The sequence below is a fragment of the Vanessa atalanta genome, chromosome 17 (genome assembly GCF_905147765.1).
Source record: "Vanessa atalanta chromosome 17, ilVanAtal1.2, whole genome shotgun sequence".
Taxonomy (NCBI): Eukaryota; Metazoa; Arthropoda; class Insecta; order Lepidoptera; family Nymphalidae; genus Vanessa; species Vanessa atalanta.
Genome location: NC_061887.1, coordinates 2,048,658 through 2,071,441, shown reverse-complemented (window position 1 = coordinate 2,071,441; position 22,784 = coordinate 2,048,658). Strand labels below are relative to the sequence as shown.

The 22,784-nt window shown below is 32.6% G+C and overlaps 1 protein-coding gene across 3 annotated transcripts in view; it reads left to right on the top strand.

Annotated features, from left to right (window-relative positions):
* Positions 1-730: 730 nt before the first annotated feature.
* LOC125070397 (phospholipid phosphatase 2-like) overlaps positions 731-22,784 on the top strand; it is a 36,207-nt gene continuing 14,153 nt past the window's right edge. The window contains exon 1 of one of the 3 annotated variants that reach the window (XM_047680253.1): positions 731-948. In XM_047680253.1, the coding sequence (XP_047536209.1) occupies positions 853-948 (96 nt within the window). In that variant the 5' untranslated portion in view covers positions 731-852. Of the gene's footprint in view, positions 949-19,553; positions 19,709-21,808; positions 21,879-22,784 lie in introns of those variants that run through there. The other 2 variants (XM_047680254.1, XM_047680255.1) reach the window with 2 other exon arrangements.

Sequence of the window (22,784 nt, the reverse complement as noted above, 5' to 3'; positions counted from 1 at the left end):
CTTCAAGCCGAATTGTATTGTAACGTTAACATACGTAACGTTTAAAATAAAACATTTAAAAATATTAAACCTTTTAAATTAAATTAAATTAATTTATCCAACAGCTGTTTTGAAAAAAAAAGGTAAGTTTAAGTAAAACGTTTTCCTCGACGTATATTGAATGTTAAAACATTAATCGTGACCTACAGACTGACAAACACGCTCGAATGATACATTCGGCTCGTTCGCGTGTCTGAATCATACTTGGAGATAGTTGACACGGATGATTGGCTTACGGAAGTGGTCATTACAACAATTCATTTACACTGATAGTTTTTATTGTTGGAGAAATTACAATTTCTTTTGATGTGATTAAAGTAAAGTTCTGTAACCATTATATCTGTAACGTAATAACGTTATAATGTAACATTTTTGAAGCCAAATGATTTTACTCCCGCTTAATGTACTGAAATGCAAGCATTTTTGTGGTTTTTTAAAATGATTTGTTTTTTTTTTTGCGCCTTTTATATTCAACTTCAACATTTTCTGCATATAGATAAGATATTGTTATCTTCTTGTTCTACATATAAAACATTTCAATACAATTAAATAAATATGTTACATTAGTTAAAAATATTAACGGCTATCATTATTAAAACACCGTTGTCTCTTCTAGCGACTTATATCTGTTCCACCGCGGGCTGCGCACACGCAACATACAGTCATGTCAGTCTTACAACAATATCACAAGTAGACGCACAATGACGAACCGAATTATATGTTTTTAATTTATTTTAATTAACAAATTTTGCGTGTGAGTGTTTGTTAGTGTGTGTGTAATTTTTACTCAATCATTTGCATGTGTGAAGTGAAATGGGTGCGTTGGGTTGTGTAAGTGTAAAAATGACGCCGACCGATAGTACTGAAGTGTTTACTGTAGCGAGTTCGGAGCTCTCTTTACACGAAACGGTACGTTTAATGATAAATATATAAATAAATATCTGTTCAATGACCTAGACTGATTGTACACGAGATGTATATATAAGTCCTTGTTTTAGAGAGTTAATGTTTACATTGTAATCATCTTCATTCATTAGTTATCTTAATTCAATTCTTATTTTCATTTCGGAGTATTTATGTTTTGTTATTTTTTTTTTAATTAGAACTTTTTCGTACTCAATAATTTCAGTTTAATTTATATTATTTATATTTTATTTATATTTAGTTTTATTTATTTATTTAATTTTAATTAGAACTTTTTCGTACTCAATAATTTCAGTTTAATTTATATTATTTATATTTTATTTATATTTAGTTTTATTTATTTATTTAATTTTTATTTTTTTTTTATTTTTTTAATTTATGTATTCTAGTAAATGATATCCTAAGATATGTATAATGAATATATCCAAAAGCTTAGTACTAAATGTTATATTGTAATACAAATTATGCGTTTTAATTTATTTAATCTACGCCTGCTTTATTGTCATAAAGTGACGCTTATTTTTAAGATAATATATAAATAGATAAAATACACTTCATATAGCGATAAAAAATTGGTTTGAACATAGATTTAAACCCGGATATAACACCTTTGAAGTTAACTTCTTTTTTTTGCGCGCTCGAAGACAGGAAGGTGCCCATCTTTAAATCTTTAACAGGGTTATGTGGGTTTTGTGCTTACTAAAATCACTGTGATAAGCGTCTTAGGCTCAGATCGGAAAGAGTACGGGCCCTTTTCTGTTCCGGCACGGTAGTCTCCTTTTGGACCTTTTGGTAGGTCTCTCAAAAGGAAGCTAAGGCGCTCCACGCAGATCCCTACGGTGCATCGCCGACACGATTGCTCGCAGGCAGAGAGAAAAATCGGTCTTTCCGCGTTCCGCGTCCGGACACACCTCCAGCGATAAGCTAACTACTGGAAGTTAGCGGTATCAAAATAAAATATATAGACATTATATTTACACACGTATTATATAAAGGTATAAATATATAATAGAGCTGTCGGTGTCGCCAATGGCTAGCTATCGGTATACAGAATATTTCAATAGAGAATAGACGTGCGAATGAAGTGATGACTTTGACTTTGACTTTGAATCAAACAACCATTATAACCTTATTGCGGTTTATTTATAATAATTAATCACGAAAGTCGATTAAATCGTGTCCGCGTGGGAACAGCTTATTACAAGCCAGAAGAACATGCCACGCGTTGCTGTGGCAACGTTAAATGTTGAATTACGTATGTTTAACCAAAAACTATCTTTGTAACACGCTGAATATAATCGTACAGATTTGATGTCACATTATGAGCGTTCCAAACACGAAGATTATAAATTTCGAAGTGATTTTAGTTGATTTGCTTTATCTGTGACTTTAAACTCGTTCGCTTATGACAATGGATAACGATGTCTTCCCGAATCATGACAACCAAACGAATGAACCAAACATAACCTGCTCATTGAATAAAATCGAAAATAATTGGTTTAAAATATAATTTAAATTAATTAGTTTTATCTTTGGCAATACTTGCATTTGAAGATTTTTTTTCTAACTTAAACATTATACATCATCTTGCTTGATTATAGAGCCTTTGTTTAAATCTATACAAATGTATATAAAAGCGAAATACTGCTCACTGATTAATAACGAAGTTTCAGAAACTATAACACAAACAAACTTTAAATTTGGTAGGTAGGTTCCCCCTATAGGGTGTAGACATTCGCTAAGAGTTACGAAACTCTACCCCTGAGGGGGCAAAACGGATTTGGAAGTTTGTATGAAAGTCCTATGCTTATTAAGTAAGAGACTTGAAATTTAAGATATCTGCTCTATAGATGGTGTGGAGGTGTACTAATCATGTATGTTTAGAAATTAACCCCCTTTTGGGGTTAAAATAGGGGATGGTTGTTTGTCACAGCTAGTTATATATATAGTTAGAGTATACATACATATAAAATACATTTTATTACAGAACCTTAAGGTTATTACTACCTCTAACTTGTACAGAAGACAATCTTACATACAATTACAGATGCGTCATGCAATGTATTTCATGACCAGCGAGAATGAAGGCATCTGACTATTGATTTTATAAGCGTTTTATGTAAAATTTCTTTAACTCATTCAAATCAATGAATACCAATTGAACTCGTACTGTCTTCCCGGACTTTCTTTCCGACTTTGGGACTCATTTACATAAATTGTTTAAGTTATCTACTCTATTTACTAACAATGTGACCCGTGTATTCACTTGCGTTTAATTTAAATTTATGTAACGTCCCTGTTTTGCCATATTTCGGTTATGGCTACTGTCTTCCTTTATAACGGGACAATTTAACACTGACAATATTTGTATCAGACTATTTGTTTTAAAGAAATGCACTTTAAACTTTGCCGTTTTATAAATTCAAATTATTTGTAAAAAATACATTGGTAAAGAAAGCATCTTATTCAATTCAAGATTATGTAGATAATATAAAGCGTCGAGCTAATCCTTGTTGGCTTCTAGGCAGGATATATTACATACATAGGTATGTAATTGTATTTAACTAACACGACCTTGTGATTTTAAATGTTGAAAAAGAGTAACTACTGAGTTTCTTGCCGGTTCCTCTCGGTAGAATCTGCATTCCAAACCTGTGGTAGCTTCACTTAATATACATAGTTTGTTGTTATAAATGACGATTCAATAGTGCTTGTAAAAGTCCACTAGAATAAAGTTTATTTTGATTTTGATATTTTTGAGACATAAGAATTAAATTACGCGTTGAATCAAATTGATATAGAAGATAATTTGTTTATGGGGGATTTAACCGCAGAGACAAGAAAACGCGCATGAACACGCAACCAATTCTTAAACAATAAAATTCAATTTTCCGGTTTCGAGATGGATGAAATTGCTTATGTATTGGAATACAAAAAAGTGTACAATTTGCGTTTATACTTTAACTCTTGCTAAGCGGTTGAGGAATCATAAGGAAATGGTTGAATGAACTCCAAGCGTTTTGAAGAATTGTCCAAATTTTTAATACTTGAAAACTGATAAAAATCAAAATGTACTTTATTAAAGTAGACGCATAATAGCACTCTTGAATCGTCATAGTACAGTGTAGATCTAAACGTAAAGGTACCACCGGTTCAGAAAGTAGATTCTACCGAGAAGAAACGCAGTAGTTTCTCCTTTTCACCATTTTAATTACAGAGTAACAGTAAAGTACGATGAAAATTTTTATATATCCTGCCTAGAAATCAACAAATAGGTACTATGCGAACTTATCATTAATATAATTTCGTGTTGAGTAATAATATGCCGAACCGAGATGGCCCAGTAGTTAGAACTCAGAAACCCAGGTAAGCATCACTGCATTTTCATGTGCTTAATTTGTGTTTATAATTCATCTCGTGCTCAGTGGTGAGGAAAAACATCGTGAGGAAACCTGAATGTGTCTAAATTCAACGAAATTCTGCCACATGTGTATTCCACCAACCCGCATTGGAGCAGCTTGGTGGAATATGGTGCAAACCTCCTCAAAGAGAGGGCGTTCTTAGCCCAGCAATGAAAAATTAGCCTGTACATTTCCTAATGTAAAAAAATATGCCTTATGTTTCAATGTTTTTTATTTTGACATGAGCGTTAATTTATTTAAGAGACCAAGTTATATAAAACGTGAAATCTTATTGCTGAAACGAAAACCGTGTCCGAAAAAGAATGAAATAAATTTGCGCAGTCAGATAAAATATAAAACCTATTTGATCTTACGTTTGCTTTAGTATTATTTGAATAAATAAATTATAATTCAGTCTTACAGGGTTTCTTTAAACACGCGGAGGTTGTTAGTTTTTTTTATCTATCGTGTCTTTTCTCAAGAAAATCTTCATCATCATCATTACATACACAATACAATGGAAATAGATTGCTTAGTCATCATAATCACGACTTTAAGTCACGTTCCTTGCTATCGGAATATTTTTTCAATATTACAAGATTTTACTTAGTAAAAATACAACTTTACTGTCTATATATAATATGTGTTTTAAATATATGTTGCAGTGCTATTATTACTAGAGGTTCTTCCGCGAAACTTCAAAAGATTTTTTAAGTTTCAGAACCTATGGTTTTGTTTTTGGTTGTGTTTTCATTTCATTGTAAACTTCAAGTAACTCATCTACATTTGGCGCCAAAATTATAAAACCTCTTTTAAATTATTCTTTTAATGTCAAATAGTATACATTAGTTGATTTAGAATTGGAGTTTGTCGACAACAATTTACTTTAATTTTGCTTAAGTTTATCATTTGGTTTTTTATACATCCATACATCTCTATCCGGGCAGTAACTTTTTTCTAAAGAAATTCATTGTTAATTCGTAACAATTTAGAAAATGCCACCAAGAATCCTATTTAATTTTCTGCAGATCTATGGCTAGCCGTTAAAAAATTAAATATTATTAAGATAAAATTTACATATACAGCCACGAGCCACATTTACATTTTTCTTATACAGCCACCAGCCACTATTTCCTTTCCGCTCTCTACAATGAATTCTTAGTTAAATCGTAACAATTTAGTAAATTGTAATCAAGAATCCTCTTATTATATCCTATTTTTCTGCACATCTACGGTTGGAGCTCTTCAAAATGAGACCATAACCAACATGGACAAAAATCAGCTTTCGCTATTAATATGTGAGATACGTTTGCGTTAGCGAAAAAGTATTTTAAAGGAACGCGTTGATTACTACAGGATTTACGTTTATATAATATTTGTTGTTCGAGTGATTACGTAAGATCACTTACTGACTCACTCGTCTCATAACTTGGTGTTTACACAAAACTAATAAATTGATTGCACGGACTAGAACAATTATGTAAACTTATGTTCTATTCTACGTCGAGTTTCCTAGTGCCAAGACCAAGCCCAGACAGGTTACTGCCAGTGCAGTTTTTTTTACATTAACAGCCTGTAAATTTCCAATTGCTGGGCTAAGGCTTCCACTCATTTTTGAGGAGAAGGTTTGGAGCATATTCCACCACGATGCTCCAATGCGGGTTGGTGGATACAAATATGGCAGAATTTCTTTCAAATTAGTTATAATCCTCGCGATGTCTTCCTTTACCGCCGAGCACGAGATGAATTATAAACACAAATGAAGCACATGAAAATTCAGTGGTGCTTGCCGGGGTTTGAACCTGCAATCATCGGTTCTAACCACTGGGCCATCTCAGCTCTTTGAAAATCTCAATACATACAATAAATACCTATTTAATAGGTATCAATATTGTCGTGGCGGTATGTCACGGTAGTATATGCTGGCGAACTTCGTGACGCTCCATTATGGAGGAGTTCTGCGAGTTTTGAATGGACGGATGTGGTACTTGGTTAGCAATCTCACATCTTCCCTCACTTTCTATGGAAAGTCATTCTTTCCAGAGAAAGTGAGGTAAATACATTTACTAGAGATAACAAAAATAAAAAAAACGTTAAACATAATGCTGTTGTACCCAACATATCCGTCTATGACACCCTGCACACAGCCAAGTACAGGACCAGATGGCGCATCATCGCATTGATAATAACGACCCCCAGACACGGGAAAACCCGTGAAATGTTAAATAATAACTTGAACAATTCAAGCAAACATAGTTAAAGAGACAATCCTGCGGGTTTTCTTGTTTACAAACCGAATATCTGCAAAGCGGTTAATGTAATGATACTGCAAAATTTCAACGCACCATAATAATAACTATTAACTGTTTTTCATATGGTGTTATTCAAGTATTACACGAGCAAGTATTTGTTGATATTATAAACCTTTGGAAAAACGAGGCACTAAAGGCTTAATATTACTGTAGGACCAAAAAAATTTGTACACTCTATTCCAGTTATAAAAAGAAAAAGCCAAATGAACAACATTTGACAGCAAATTCATGTGATATCATTGGTCGAGAGCTTGATTAATATACGATATTCACTATGGATTTCCGAAATAATAGCGTCGACAAAACTCTTATCGGACTGTAAACTTCGAAAGTAAAAAATTTAAATAAGTTGTTATGTGCATTAGTGTTGTATTATAAATAAAGATATATCAATAATAAACTCTTAGTAGTGCACAATATAGCTTGGTTATAAGCAAATCGCATTTTATACGTAAAACTAAGGTTTGTTTATCATTTTTCCTACTACCATTGGAATAGGGTATATAGGTACGTTAACAAATTTAACAAACACGCAATTTACACAAAGACTATATCCATATAGATCGAATGTGTCAAAATGTTTGCACGTAATATTTCACTTGGTGGTGGCTTTGAGCAAGCCCGTCTGGATAGGTACCACCCACTCATCAGATATTCTACCACCAAACAGAAGTACTCAGTTTTTTTGTGTTCCGGTTTGAAGGGTGAGTGAGCCAAAGTGTAACTACAGGCACAAGAGACGTAACATCTAAGTTCCCAAGGTTCGTGAAGCATTAGTGATGTAAGGAATGGTTAATATTTCTTACAACGCCATTGTCTATGGGCGGTGGTGTCCACTTACCATCAGATGGTCCATTTGCTCGTCCGCCTACCGATATCATAAAATGTTTTTATTAGTAATTCATATAAAAAAAAAATGTCGACCAGGTCTTTTATATTTTAAACTAGTCAGTAGACCGAATCAATTTCAATCGGTGATGCTTAATGATGATGCTGTCCGATTTCGCCTGTACTTCTAAACACATTAGCAGCCCGTAAATGTCCCACTGCTGGGATAAAGGCCTCCTCTCCCTTCGAGGAGAAGGTTTGGAGCATATTCCACCACGCTGCTGCTGTTGGCGGAATACACATGTGGCAGAATTTCGTTGAAATTAGACACATGCAGGTTTCCTCACGATGTTTTCCTTCACCGCCGAGCACGAGATGAATTATAAACACAAATTAAGCACATGAAATTTCAGTGGTGCCTGCTTGGGTTTGAACCCGAAATCATCGGTTAAGATGCACGCGTTCTAGCCACTGGGCCATCTCGGCTCACTTCTAAACAGCATAGGACATACTATAGTACAAGGAGTATAACAGTTGGTCTCTCTATTTTACAGAAAGACCAATGACTAATCACTGCACAGGCTTCTCAATGTCCATGAACGTTCGCACTGATATTTCAGAATTATATTATAACTGCGAAAGGAATTCTGTCTGTCTGTCTGTTCTGTTATTTATCAAAGCCACGAATTTAATGATATTTAGAATGAACACATGACAAAGGCTACTTTTTTAAGAACCAGACCAGAAGACCAACCAAACACGAGCGAAGTTTAAGTTAACTAGTGTCAATGTTTATGTAATTAATTATTTCATAGGTACACAAACAGAATACAATCAGAAGATACATTTAAATTATGGACTTACACAATTTTGAGCTAGATTACATTCATAAGCATGTGTAGACGGCATGCTCATAACAATTATACATCAATGCAGTCTGGTATTATTTTATATAATAATCAAAAATTAATAAATAATAGTAAATATATAAATTAAAATAAAGTGAAATTATGTAACATTAATAATTAAATAATCTAAATAACTTTGAATATTTATTACTATTACTATTAAACTATTAACAATACATTCATCCATTTGAATTATGAGACAAAGATAATAAATTGAAAAAGAGAAAAAAAAAATAACAAAAAGGATTTAAAATAAATTCATAACATACTAAATTTAAACACAGAACGGAAGGTTCATATGGAGGCGTGTTCCACTACCAGTGATGACGCACTGGCTTAGAAGTCATACTGGGGATAATTCTACTAACATATGTGAGTTACGATATCTCAATACAATTTCAAATTCTACGGAACCTCAAGTGAAAAAGTTTAAACAGCAACGATTACGTTTCGATCCGATTGCGCGTAATTGTAAATTTGTTAGTGATATCGAGAAATAATATTTACCCGTTTCATTCAATGTGAGGAAACATAACATCTTGTTATCGGACTCTGTGGCAGTTTTATTGTATTATGTGAAGTTAATAATAACTCGATTATGTACGTTACATGGGTTGCGGTTGACGAATCAAGGTTGATTAAATCAGGGTTGACGAATATTTAAAGACTTATTATGTACTAGAGATCCATCCCGGCTTCGCACAGGTGCAATGCTGATACTAAATATACTACAGAGTGTCTTTATATACAACGTTCACAGCTTTTTTGTCACTAGACAATACAAGCCGCTGTGTCTCCGCTTTTTAAATCTGTTATGTCTTGGAAAATATTCCTTGAAATTATATGCTGTAAAGGGCCGTATTGATCTGGGGGCAAAGGTATAAAAGAAATTAGATCTTTAAAAGTACGCAACGATTTTGATGCGGATATATTTTAATAAAAGAGTGATTTAAGAGGAAAGTTTACATGCTTATATGTAAAACATGTGTATGTGTGTTTAGTAATAATAATAAATAATAATAAAGCTTTTTTTTATTTCCTATAGTGTTACCATGTTAAATCTATGTTAGTGTTGTTTTGTGATTAATTCTAATGTCTTTTTTTTAATGTTCGTTTTTTAATATCGTAGAGTAACACTGATAATTTTAGAGGTTTCTAATGTGATGTAAATAAACAATTTTTTTTTGCGCTTACATTGCAAACGCTGGTTGTACCCGACGAGATAGATCAAAGTAATGTTTAAATTAAATTACATTATTGTAAATCTTAAAAAAGTCTACAAAGAATTTCGCCATAGTATATGTCTATCTCTTAGGAATAACCCATAACAACCATTTTTTATCCTTTACTTTTTACGAGAAATAATGGGTTATTTACGAAGTGATTTTAAGCAGTACAGCATTAATCCTTATCCAATTAAGTACCTTAAATACACTGTGCATTAATATAGATCAATAAATTTTCAAAGATATTACAGATTTAAAACGAAGGGACATAGCGGTTTGTATTTTCTAATGACTGAAAAACCGTGACGTTGTAGTAAGACCTTCTGTAGTGTATTTAGAATCAGCATTGCACCCGTGCGAAGACGGGGCTGGTCGCTAGTGTTTTATTAATTTCATGCGGGTAAATCCGCAGTTTCAGCAATTAAAGTATAAATAAATAAAATACTGCCTCACTGACTGACTGACTGCATTAGCCAGCAGTCGAGTCAATGTTCTATACTGTTGGACAAATTGTAACATTTTAAGTTGCGCACTGTGCTGCTCAGTTCTTCTCAAAGTGAACCTCAAACTGTAAGATTAGTTTAAAGAATTGTGGTGCTCAGTTCTTCTCACTCACTAATGTGATCCTCAAACTGTGAAATTGATGAGATTATTATATATGCAATATTTAATCCGATACATGTAGGATTCATCAATGATTTTTCCTTCATCGCCGAGCACGAGAATTATTGACACAAAGCACGTGAAAACTCATGGGTATTTACCCGGATATTAACCTGCTTTCTGTTCAAGATCAATTTTCATTAAAAACCTCATTAGTATAACACTGAGTCACATTTACATCTGACCTGTGACTTGATTTTTTTTTTATTATATAGGTAGGTGGATCATATGGGCCACGTGATGGTAGGTGATTACCACCGTCTATAGACAATGGCGCTGAAAGATATATTAAACATTCCTTACACCGCCAATGCACTACCGATCTTGGGAACTAAGATGTTATGTCCCCTGTGCCTATAGTTACACTGGCTCACTCATCGTTCAAACCGGTACATAAGAATACAGAGGTGTTGATTATTGTGAACAAATTATCCCCGACAACCTTTAATTTAAAGTGGCGCCAAGAATTGTATTAAATGTATATTTAAAGTCGAAGGCTAAACTATTTTAAAACCACACACAAAATTATGACGAAAATTGTTATTTTTAACATCACTTAATGTTATTATCACGAGGAAAACCAAAGTAAACAATGAAATCCAAGCTAAATAATTAAATTTCAAAACAGAATTATTGTATACAAAAATCAAAATTATTAACATTACTGTAAACCGCGGTTCTGTCCGCTTAAGGGTTCGTCAGGTGTTAGGAATAAAAAGACTATGTTCTTCTATGGGTAAACTTCCTTTGTACCTAATTTCTTCAACTTCAGACAGACAGAGTTACATTTATAATTAGTATAGATTTTGTTCGAGAAAGTTCTACGATGATTTGATTCTTCATGTTTAAGGTATATTGAACGAAAGCTAACACTGGTACACATAAGTGCAGTTTCCACCGATAAGTATTAAATCAAAAAGATATTTTAGTCAAGAACTTTTTTTGTGCACAATACCGCAGAACTATAAGCAAATATATGAAATGAAAATGTAACATGTTAACACCTCCTGCCATTGAAATTTACAAGCCAACTATCCGTCCCAGCTGCACATGGGTACAATAAGTGCGGATATAAATAAAGAACAAACATAAGCAGAAAAAATACTTTTTTTTTTACGACTAGGAGTGTTGGAATTTTCGGCTTCTACTATAATATACATGTAAAGAAAATCACTACATTATAGTGTCACTTTTCTTAGCTATTTGTTCTGAGTTTGCCGCCTTCCGTGTGGGAGATGTCACTGTCACTGTCAGTGGGTCGGCTAGTACGCGTGCATCTTAACCGATGATTTCGGGTTCAAACCCAGGCAGGCAGCACTGAATTTTCATGTGGTTAATTTGTGTTTATAATTCATCTCGTGCTCGGCGGTGAAGGAAAGCATCGTGAGGAAACCTGCATGTGTCTAATATCAACGAAATTCTGCCACATGTGTATTCCACCAACCCGCTTTGGAGCAGCGTGGTGGAATATGCTCAAAACCTTGTCCTCAAAGGGAGAGGACGCCTAAGTCCAGCAGTGGGAAGTTTACAGGCTGCTAATGTAAAAAATGTGTATCATATTGAAGTTAAAGAACTTATTTCCTATAAAAGAGATATCAATAACTTAAATAAAGGCTTTTAATGTTGTTTTAAAATAATATTGTAAGTGAAACAAACACGAAATTTTGCTTTACAGAAAAAAACAATTTCGTCTTTGTTTCACGTTGAATATATATGTACATATAAACCTTCCACTTGAAATCCCGTTGCGTTGATAAAAGATCTAAGCGTACAGACGATGTCAAGTAGTATTATTTTATACTATGTAGAGATTATAATACATATAGATAATGAGTCAATGTAACCTATCTTCTATCTATCTATCTATCTAGGTATCTAGGTATCTATCTTGCGCGTGCCATAATTTTTTTGTATTCACTATAACGGACTTATTCTTGGTAACAATCTTCTTTTTCTCATTGCATCCTTGGATTTTGAAAGGTTAACGACCCCTCTTTTAACGGTACCAATGTAGTATCATAGATTTAGTGTTTTTGATTTCGAGTATTGAGAACCAATATTACGAATACAAATATCAAATTCGAGTAAGTCGGAAGCGATCGAAATAGATTTAGCTGTATTTGAATTAACTCATTATCCACTTTTATTTCGCGGTCGGGTAAACTTCATGACGTCATTATGATTCACGAATACGCAATCGCCCGGCGCTACTTATATCGTACATCGTCTAGAGACGGAGTACAATGTTAGTACGTTAAGTGCGTACATAATCAAGGAGCCAATCCGATGATTCACTAACCATTTAATATGCGTCATTTTGGTTGGTATTCGTCTGTAACGTAACATTAAACTAACATGGTGTATTAATGAAGTAGTTCATGGCCATAATAAGAAACTATATTTCCTCTCACGATGTGATCTGGGGCTCCAAGATTAGTGTAAAATGAGACTACCCATTAAATGCTATCTCAAATGCTTCTGTGACTGTGGCTGGCCTGTCTAAGCAGGTCTCAAATACCGCGAGTATGGGAATACCAGTACGCGCCTTTGATGGGCGTCTCTTTGACGAGTGAAGATAGTCTGTAAGAGATTTTAATAGGGACACCAGGGACTCTTTTTGTCAACCGTCTTTCTTTGACTGCAAGACTAACAAAAGTATGGTAACTATATCTCTATGCCTGCTCACATTACACTGTCAAATGTTCTATAGTATATGTAAAAAAAAAAATTGCGATAAAAAGGTACCATATTATTATGCCGACAAAAAAGTATGGGCAAAAAAGAAATTACGACGCGTCAACGACGTATTAATGACGTTTAAACACCGCAAAGTTCGCAATAACGTTACGGATATGACACACTGGCCTAGTTCGAAGGGTTTACGTTTTACCAAATTACCGCGAAACTAAACGTGTAATGTTTTTAACGAATTATTTACCACAGGTGTAATGAAAATATTGGAAATTTGAAAATTATAAATCACAGTCATGGTTATGACTAGTATACGTGACATATATATTTAATTGATTACTGTATTGTAATTACAAAACAATTGTACAATTTATTGCTTTACTGACTTCTTGATGAGCCGTCCTCGTGTACTCTAAAACGTAGTTATCTTACCTCGCCGATTTGCCTCGGATACTAAGATGTTACGTCTGTTTTGCCTGTAGCTAAACTGACTCGCTTGCCATTTACACAGACACACAACAATACTGATTGGTGATACAATAAGTGATGAGGCCATATTCATCTAAATTAAATGCACAATACATTTTAGGTGCTTAATTGGATAAGGAAAATAAGTCATTATTTCTCGTAAAAAGAAAACGATAAAAAATGGTTGTTATTGACAATCCCTAAGAGATAGAAATATATCATCGTGAACTTTGTTGAAGACCTTTTTGAGGTGTACAATTTTGTAGTACATTATTTTGATCTATCTCGTAGGGTCAGCCAGCGTTTGCAATGTAAGCGCAAAAATGTGTTTATTTACGACATCACTTCAGAAACATCTAAAATTATCAGCGTTTCTCTACTATATTATGCATGTATTATACATATAAACCTTCCATAATTCAATCTATCTATTAATAAAAACTGCATCAAAAGCCGTTATGTTATTTCAAAGATCTAAGCACATATAGGGACAGACAATGGTAAGCGACTTTGTTTTATAGTATATCATGATGAGCAGCCCAAATATATGTAAATTAGATGATAGAGTGCTTGCATTGTGAAACTCAAATATTGCACTAGAATTGGCTGAAGCCAGTTTTAAGTGAACTCAAAAATACTTCAGAAGACTTACTTGAGTTTTCTTTTAACCTTTTAATTAAATGGATTTTTAAATAGTGTACTATAATGCGTGGCCAATCATTTTTTTCCTATCGTGACCGTGTAAACTTTAGAGCGTATTTGTCTCAGAAAGCACATAAAGATTTTGGTTCTGCGATCAAACGCTCTCAAGTCGGTTTGAATTGCTGCCATTGGATTATGGGCGACGGATTTGTGTTTTCGCACATACTAGTGCCCTATAAGAATCCATTGAGAACTGCTTTCGTTGCCGAAATTTTGCCGCAGGATATCTTTAGGTAGCTTTACGAATATGTTTTAATAAAGTAAGTTGTTAATAATGATGAAAATAATTATTATAAACTTTCCAATGATATTCAAACTGGTGAAGTATCAACTTCAAATCTTGACACGGAGTAAAGATAAACAAACAAACAAACAGTTCTTTAATATAATTTCTGTGTTTATAATTGAACACTTACATTTTATTTTTTACAATCTTAAATATTTATTAGTGTATAATATATATATTTATTATATTTGTATATGTATTAAGTATAAGTATTAGTGTGTAAATATTTGTATTTAAGTTTATGACTGCACCGATGGTTTTAAAAAAAACCTCTCAGATTGGGTTGTCTGGAAGTGATGGCTAATTAGCCATAAGTCTACCCATTAGCTATATTTTTGTTTTGAGCATTATTTCTATTTTTGTTTTTTTTTTCCTAAGATTTCTGTATGTTTGTTTGTGGTGTACAATGAAGTATATTCACGTAACTTATTCACTTTCACAAATCATCAATTATTCCAGATCTCGACCAATGATATTGCGTCATTTCAAAGTTAATATTTGAGTTTATTCCTGATCTACATCGTTTATAGATACATCGCTCATTATAATACTATTAATCCTTATCAGTATTAGTACAGTAGGTAATTACTATAAACCGTCTATAAAATTCACAATTCAATATATGACGGTTATCGAAATCAATTATAATATATTGTTTACGAATACCATATAAGTAGTTTGTTTGTCTATTTCTAATTAATTATAGATACGGACAGACAGACGGAATGATTTATAGTTTTATAATGAAATGATTTAAACGCGATATTAGTGTTGTACTAACACTTGTATAATTATTTTCGCTACTCGCTGGTAGGTGGCACTGTTTTGTATAAACTTAAATTTGCATTAGCGTTCTAGGATTGGACTATTATGCGCAGATAAACATATCTTTATATCGTTTTACGATTGTCTATTTGCATAATATGAGGCTAATTAAATATGTCAATGATTACATTAGGTATGTGTGTAAGGAATGATAATTTGTTATTCGAATTGTAATATCGTTTGCTTTGATGGATCTGTACTTACGAGTACATCACTAGCTATGCGTTTTCTTTTTGGACTGGCAGATGCAAATAGTGAAGAACATTATGTGATTTAAATTTAAAAAAAGGAACAAGAGGTGCCCAATTTCGGCCTTACTTCCCGAACTTCTTAAGGTTTGGAGCGTCAATAGTCCACTGGTTCACAGGTCACCTATCGATGTAAAAGTCGCAGGTTCAATTTTGACCTCTTGGACTTTTTTCGTCGCCACTCCTAGCGCAAGCTGTATTCGTAAGTATGAGTAATAATCGTTAAAAAGTCGTCATTACACTTTTTTGATTTCATCTTTCTTAAAATACTTATAAAGATTTCCTTATGATGTTTTATTGTACCGCATATTGACTAATCAGGGTTTTATAAATAATAATAACAAAAATGTAAACGGTAAAACGGTAGTTTAAAAAGAAGATTTTAACTCATCATTGGAACTGACAGAAAGCGACAAGTAAGGAAAAGCGTTATACCATAATTAATTTATATTTAAAACTCATTTCGGATAGGAAAACAGTGACCACAGTTTTGTAAATGAAAATCTTTCCAAATATTCTACCCGCACTAGAATAGCGTGGTGCACCAAGCACCACGCTATTCTAGTCCCTAATTGAGAAGCCTAAGCCCTAAGTGGTACATTACCGTTACTTTGTAAAGTAACGTGTCAGTATAACGAACACTCTGTTTACCATGTTATAGTACTATGTTGTATTTCAGAAAGTATTCTTATCAATTTAATTTAATGGTCTCACTTTGTTTATAAAATAAAACCTTTTGTTTCTGTACGAAGAATTCGAGATATGCTTTTCTGAATAATTTCAAAGATAAAATGAAATTTAATGTAACTTAGTTGAACATTGCTTCGTTGATAATAATAAAATTAACTTTAAATATCTTAATACAATATTTAATTTAATTTGATATTGTTTTTCAATAGAAAAATAAATTTATAATTTAGTTTTGACATTAGCTTAATGACAGCTAACAAAACAAAATGGCGTTTGTATTGACAGTTTAAAATCGTAGAACTATCGATAAATTCGAAAGTCAGAAAATAATTGGTTATTGTATAATTTATAGGAACAAAGATATAACATCAATTGTACATGTCCGATCGGTAATATTTTAAACTGATGGCACGATAAACTGGTACGGGCGCCGATTATCCAATACATCTTAAATTATGTTCTAGTTGAGGAATACTATGCACGCGGGTAGTGTTATGCAGTTGGTTAACAAGATTATCTATATTTATTTTTTTTCTTCTTTGGAAGGCAATGATATTGAATCTTACAGTCAAACTATTTTACATTGAATCATGAAATAAAAGTAATCATGAAATAATAGTATTCGGGATATTCTGAGGAAGTTTTTGTAGCCGAAGATATTATGTAAGTAATTGTTATAGCAGCAATAAAAAATTAAGAAATTAAACACAGGCAATTGGCAAAATAATAATTAATAATAAATGCAATTATTAGATTAATCATGGTTAATATTATATATTTTGTAAAAACCTCAGAGTATATTGGTAAAAAAATCTAAAAATTTTAATTTTACGTTAAATAGTTTAACTGTATGGGATAATATATCTGCATTTCAAAAACGATGAACTAAACAAAAAAAAAACTTGTTAACTAATTAGAACATAGTAACAAGGATCGTTATGAATATATATTTAATCCAAGTTCGCGCCTTTTGTGGTAATATGTGTACTCTGTGACTCAAACATTTAATTGTCATAGAACCAAAGCCGATTAAAATAATATAGGAAAATTGTGGTGTTTCGATTATGTGCTATTCAAGTACATATTATTAAACAATTCCATACACCGTTGAAGTAATGACAACCCACTGGGAATGACTATTATAGTAGGCATTTCAAATACAGTCGCTACCTAATATGTTGATAGATAATGACTCACATACTTATATCAAAATAGGTCAAGGTTGGTATCGTAACACATAGATCGCAATCGAACAAAATAATAATTTAAATAAGTTCCTTTTATTAATAATAAAAATGTTCGAAAACAAACGCAAAACTAAAACGTAATATGTCAGAAAATTACATGCGACATTCACTATAATAGTCATGACATTTAAAGGGCATACGCATCAAAATAGCGTATCAAGTTTATGTTTCACGAATGAGATACGAAGTTAGTTCTTACAAAAACACTACAAAATTATATTAAGTGCCCATATTGCCTTATTGTGACGTCTATAAACTTTTTTTATATTGTAGCCGAATGTCACACTAGCCAGCTGATGTTAAGCAGTCACCGCCGCCCATGGATTGCCACTGTATGAAATATTATCCATTCCTCACATCGTTGATGACACACCAGCCTAGGAAACTGAGATACTAAACAACAATATAGTAATACTAAGTATTTCTGTTTGGTGGTAAAATATGTAGTAAATCGGTGGTAACTATTCAATAGTATATAAAAACACCAACATATAGAATATTATAGGCATTATTTAAATCATAGTTCGAACACAAAAAACGAACACTTATTTAAAAAAAAAAAGGTTAAATCTTCTAGATTATCTGTGTAACGTAATTTCCATTCTCGAATGAAACTATTCTTTTGTAGATCACTGATAACCTTTCGGCTTTGCTGGCGACCGACGTACTATTTATGACTATCCATTCATTTTAAATTTATCTTCTACAATGGCTGAATGAGTTATGCTTCTAGTAGATCCATGTGCAAGTAATGTCGGGATATATAATTGTCCGTCTAATATAATGGTAATAATATTGAACTAAATATTTTCACATAAATGAAGATCGTAATATTAAACTCAAACAATTTAAAGATTCACTCACATAAGACATTTTTGGGCAATATTTGCCTGGCAACACTGACCAGAGATTTATCCAACTCCCAATTAATTGGAACATCTTAATTAATTGCTTAATTTTTTAATCTTGTAAATTGTAGTATTGCTAATTGTCAAATGTGATTTTTATAAAAAAAAATCCACGTTTTGCGGGAAAAGCGTACGTACTCGTATACATACATCTTCGCAATTCAAAATCAGTTTAGAATATTTCATTACCTATTTTTGCTTTAAATTCCTACCTAAATGAAAGAAAAATACTTCAAGTAGGAAATCACATCTACAATAATAATCTTGCCCATAAAGACAAATGTGTTAGTCTTATCGTGAACAGAACTGACGAGTACATCCCACAATTAAGTATTTATATTTTTCCATTAGTTATAGGAAGAGGGGAAGAGTCACAAAATATTACTGGAACCATAATGATGTCCTCCCGACCGATTTCGGTCACGGCTACATTCTCAACGGCGTCAACTTCTTTCTTCATTTCCCTTCAAACTGTGGTTGGTGCAGCATGTCCACTTCCCATAGAGACTGGATGCTGCCCCTGCGCGTTGCTTGTGTGATACGTACTAGCCCTATCGCGCTGTTATTACTACTTATGCTCCAAAAAGAATTTGTTTACTGCCTGACCCTTAGGAAATATTTGTAATGCAACATTATTCTATACGGTATACGGTAATCCGACCCAAACGGAGAGATTTCGGGCATCGACTATGAGGTATTGTAGGTTGACTAGGTAGCTTTATATTAAATTCAACTTAAATTTATGACGTTAGTTAGTAATTAATACTTATAACTTTTATCGATGGGTAGATAAAAAGGTCCTAATGACCTATTTCGGATGCCATATTCAAGGGGAATTAGACAATAGCACTGGGCATATTATAGACCACAAGCGAACAAAAAATCCGAAAGGATCATATAGAGTTTAAGTGTAGCAACTGCCTTACTGCTCCTTGGGCGTATAAACAGTCTCAACGTTCAGACTCCAAGCCCAGAAAAACCCAACCAAACCAAGTTTAGTGGTTTGATCCCGTAACCTCAAGACCTATAGCCTCATAAGCTAGCCACTAGACCAACGAAGCCCACAAATAATTAGGTACTTAATGCTCACGTATTACTTTAATATAAATGTATTTTCTCTTAATTAGTCACCAGTATAAATCCCGTTTGAATGTTACAGTTCGTACCAGTTATATGATTACTAGTCAAATGTTGTGTTGTGTTCATGACAATTTATTAATTCAATATAAATATATTAAACTGTGAATATTACTTGCTTTATATAATGGTACATGAAAATACATTGTTCCGTGCAAGTGTTGAAGGTTTTAAACGGATCACGATGCCTCGTTCAAGTGTGCAGGTAAGATTTTATTGATATTTTGAAGTATATAGTTTTGATTAACTCCATAAGAAGTAATGTTGGGTTTGCTGTTGAGCAATGACCTGAATGAGAAGGTTTTTAGTCAAAAACACGCTATCCCGATGCGGGTTGTATAAACGTGTGGTAGATTTTCATACAAAATATTTTCGAAATTTTTCCTTGTGAATCGAAAATAAAATAAATTGTAAATGAAAAAAATATATTAAAACTCTAATAAACTTATATAAACTACATAATAGGTATATAACATATGTATATTTCATGGGCGTTAAGTAAAACATACTTAGACTTTATGCTTTAGGCGTGTTTTAATTTGTTTTTTATTTATTTTTTTTATTTCTTCTATCAAAGGCACCAGTAGAATTACATTGCTAACGTATTAAATAACATTCGAATTCATACAAACTAATATTATAAAGATGTAAAATTAGTTTTTTTATACACACTGGTACACCAGTTCGGAATATAGATTTTACCAAGAACCGGCAAGAAACTCTTCTCTTTTTTCCAAACGAAATATATAATATACAATCAACTTTATATTAATCCTGTGTTCGGATAAATAACTAACATTTATGATGATAAGCCAAATATTTTATCGCCTCCATATTTTTATTGACGTTTATTTATATTCCACTAACATTTATAAATATACCAAGAATTTGTAGGCATATCTTTGAGTCATTGTTACGCGTTTCTGCACGTTTGACCGATAACACGCAGAAACGTATACAAATACGTTACTTAAAATCACATTTTATATTAAATCTTCACATGATTTACTTGGTGGTAGGGCTTTGTGCGAGCCCGTCTGGGTAGGTACCACCCACTCATCAGATATTCTACCGCCAAATAACAGTACACTGTATTGTTGTGTTCCGGTTAGAAGGGTGAGTGAGCCAGTGTAATCACAGGCACAAGGGACATAACACCTTAGTGCCCAAGTTTGGTGGCGCATAGGTGATGTAAGGAATGGTTAATATTTCTTACAGCGCCTTTGTCTATGGGCGGTGGTAACCACTTATCATCAGGTGGCCCATATGCTCGTCCGCCAACCAATGCCATAAAAAAAAAAATGTTAGACGACGTGCTGTGACAAAACGCGGACGAATATATTAATTTTTCAAAACATACTGCGTTTACGTTCACTCAAGCTACGCTTACATATAAAAAGCTGGCCGTCTTCGTAATTATGTTTAAATGAACATATTTAAGGATTTTTATTTTGAGAAATATTTCAGGATTATGGATACTTTTTAAGTTAAACTCTAAAAAGGTTCCAAGTTTGACTTTTCGTTAATTTTGACGTAATAATAACAAATCGCAAATTATTGATATATTTAGATAGTTCGTTACAAAAGAACTAAAAAAACGAGCTAACATTATTATCTTTGTGTGTGTGACCTACGCTTGACAGTCGCACAACGTCATTTTTTATTCAAATCAAATCAAAATATACTTTATTCAAGTAGGCGTTTACAAGCACTTTTGAATCGTCATTTAATAACATGAAGAACCGGCAAGAAACTTAGTAGTTACTCTTTTTCAACATCTAATTATTAGTGTGCGTGTACTTCGATAACTGTTGGCCACCATTTTTTTCGACACGTTCTCAGCTTTGGCAGTCTGGATATATAAATATAATCAAATAATAAAACATCGATACTAACAAATAAATTACAAAAATATTTTCAATACTCAAATAAATACTTTTTACTAATAATTGCAAATTTCCTATATGGCATGGCTATCGTGATTTTAAGTTGACAGATACCATATCGCCAAACTTTTTTTATCAAATCCGATTTCCAATTATATTTTTAGTTTAATATTAATTAAACATTCTTAATATTTATATGATTGTAAATATCAGCATAGACAATTTACGCTTATATGTTTTTTTTTTTTTATTTCTACTAAAACTTGGCGCTGATACTATCTCAAGATAAGATACGAATAATTACATTAATATCATATTACTCACAATTGAATCAGTCTGTTGCAATCGATTCTATATATATGACATATGTCAAAGAAGTATTTAAAAAAAAAAATTTCGTCGAGTCATTTTTTAAAACCGTTTTTTTTATTTTTTTTTTGTGTGATTTCAAGATTATAAGTGAATATGCATTCATACGGATCAATGCCGGTAATGTACTTACTTTTTGTATGATATGAGTTCTTTCACAATGTTATTGACCTTAAAATTTTTGCTAAATAGGGGAATTCCTTATTTCGATTCATCTAATGGCGGTAGCGGTACTTCGCATGGCGTAGCTTGTTCTCGTTTTGCCGAACTCACACGAATACGACACGAGTAGACAAATTTTAATAAAAATTTGCTAAATAACGCCAATAACATTCACTTATCTGTTTTTGTTACACGAAAAACGAATTTCAATTATGATTTCATTAAAAAAACAACAATGAAATTGATCAACGCGAGTCTTGGTCTGATCCGCATCTAAATCAAAAATTAAAAAAAAATACAAAATGTACACTTAAATATTATGTCCAAAAGAACAAAACAAACACACGATACGCATTCAACACAAATAATATACTGTGAGCCAGACAGACAAATCATGAGCTATGCGTATTTGATGTATAATATATCTTTGTTAATTTAAAATATCTCCTTTAGTGCAGCCTTCGTTATTCATCCAGGAGGGGTACTAGAGATCATGACTCCTCCCTCGCCAAATCATATACGTTAAATTGATATTCCTATAAATACAGAACTACCAAAACTTTATAATTTAATAAGGAATATATATATAAGATGAAGCGATTGAAACTGGAAAGCGTAGCCAATTATTCAATAATAATATATACTAAAATAATACCTTTATCAAGACGGTGGTTCAGTAGTTTTTTTTCAGTTAGGCATTACAAAAAACTTACGTATCTCCAAATTTAAGTTAAAACTAAATAATTACGAGCCATAAATCTATCTCTTTGTTTAATTGAGTGAATCTTAAAGACTTCGATCCCTTGTTACGATCTTTAATATAAAATACAACAAAATGTCTGCCATTAGACGTTAAGTGCTTTG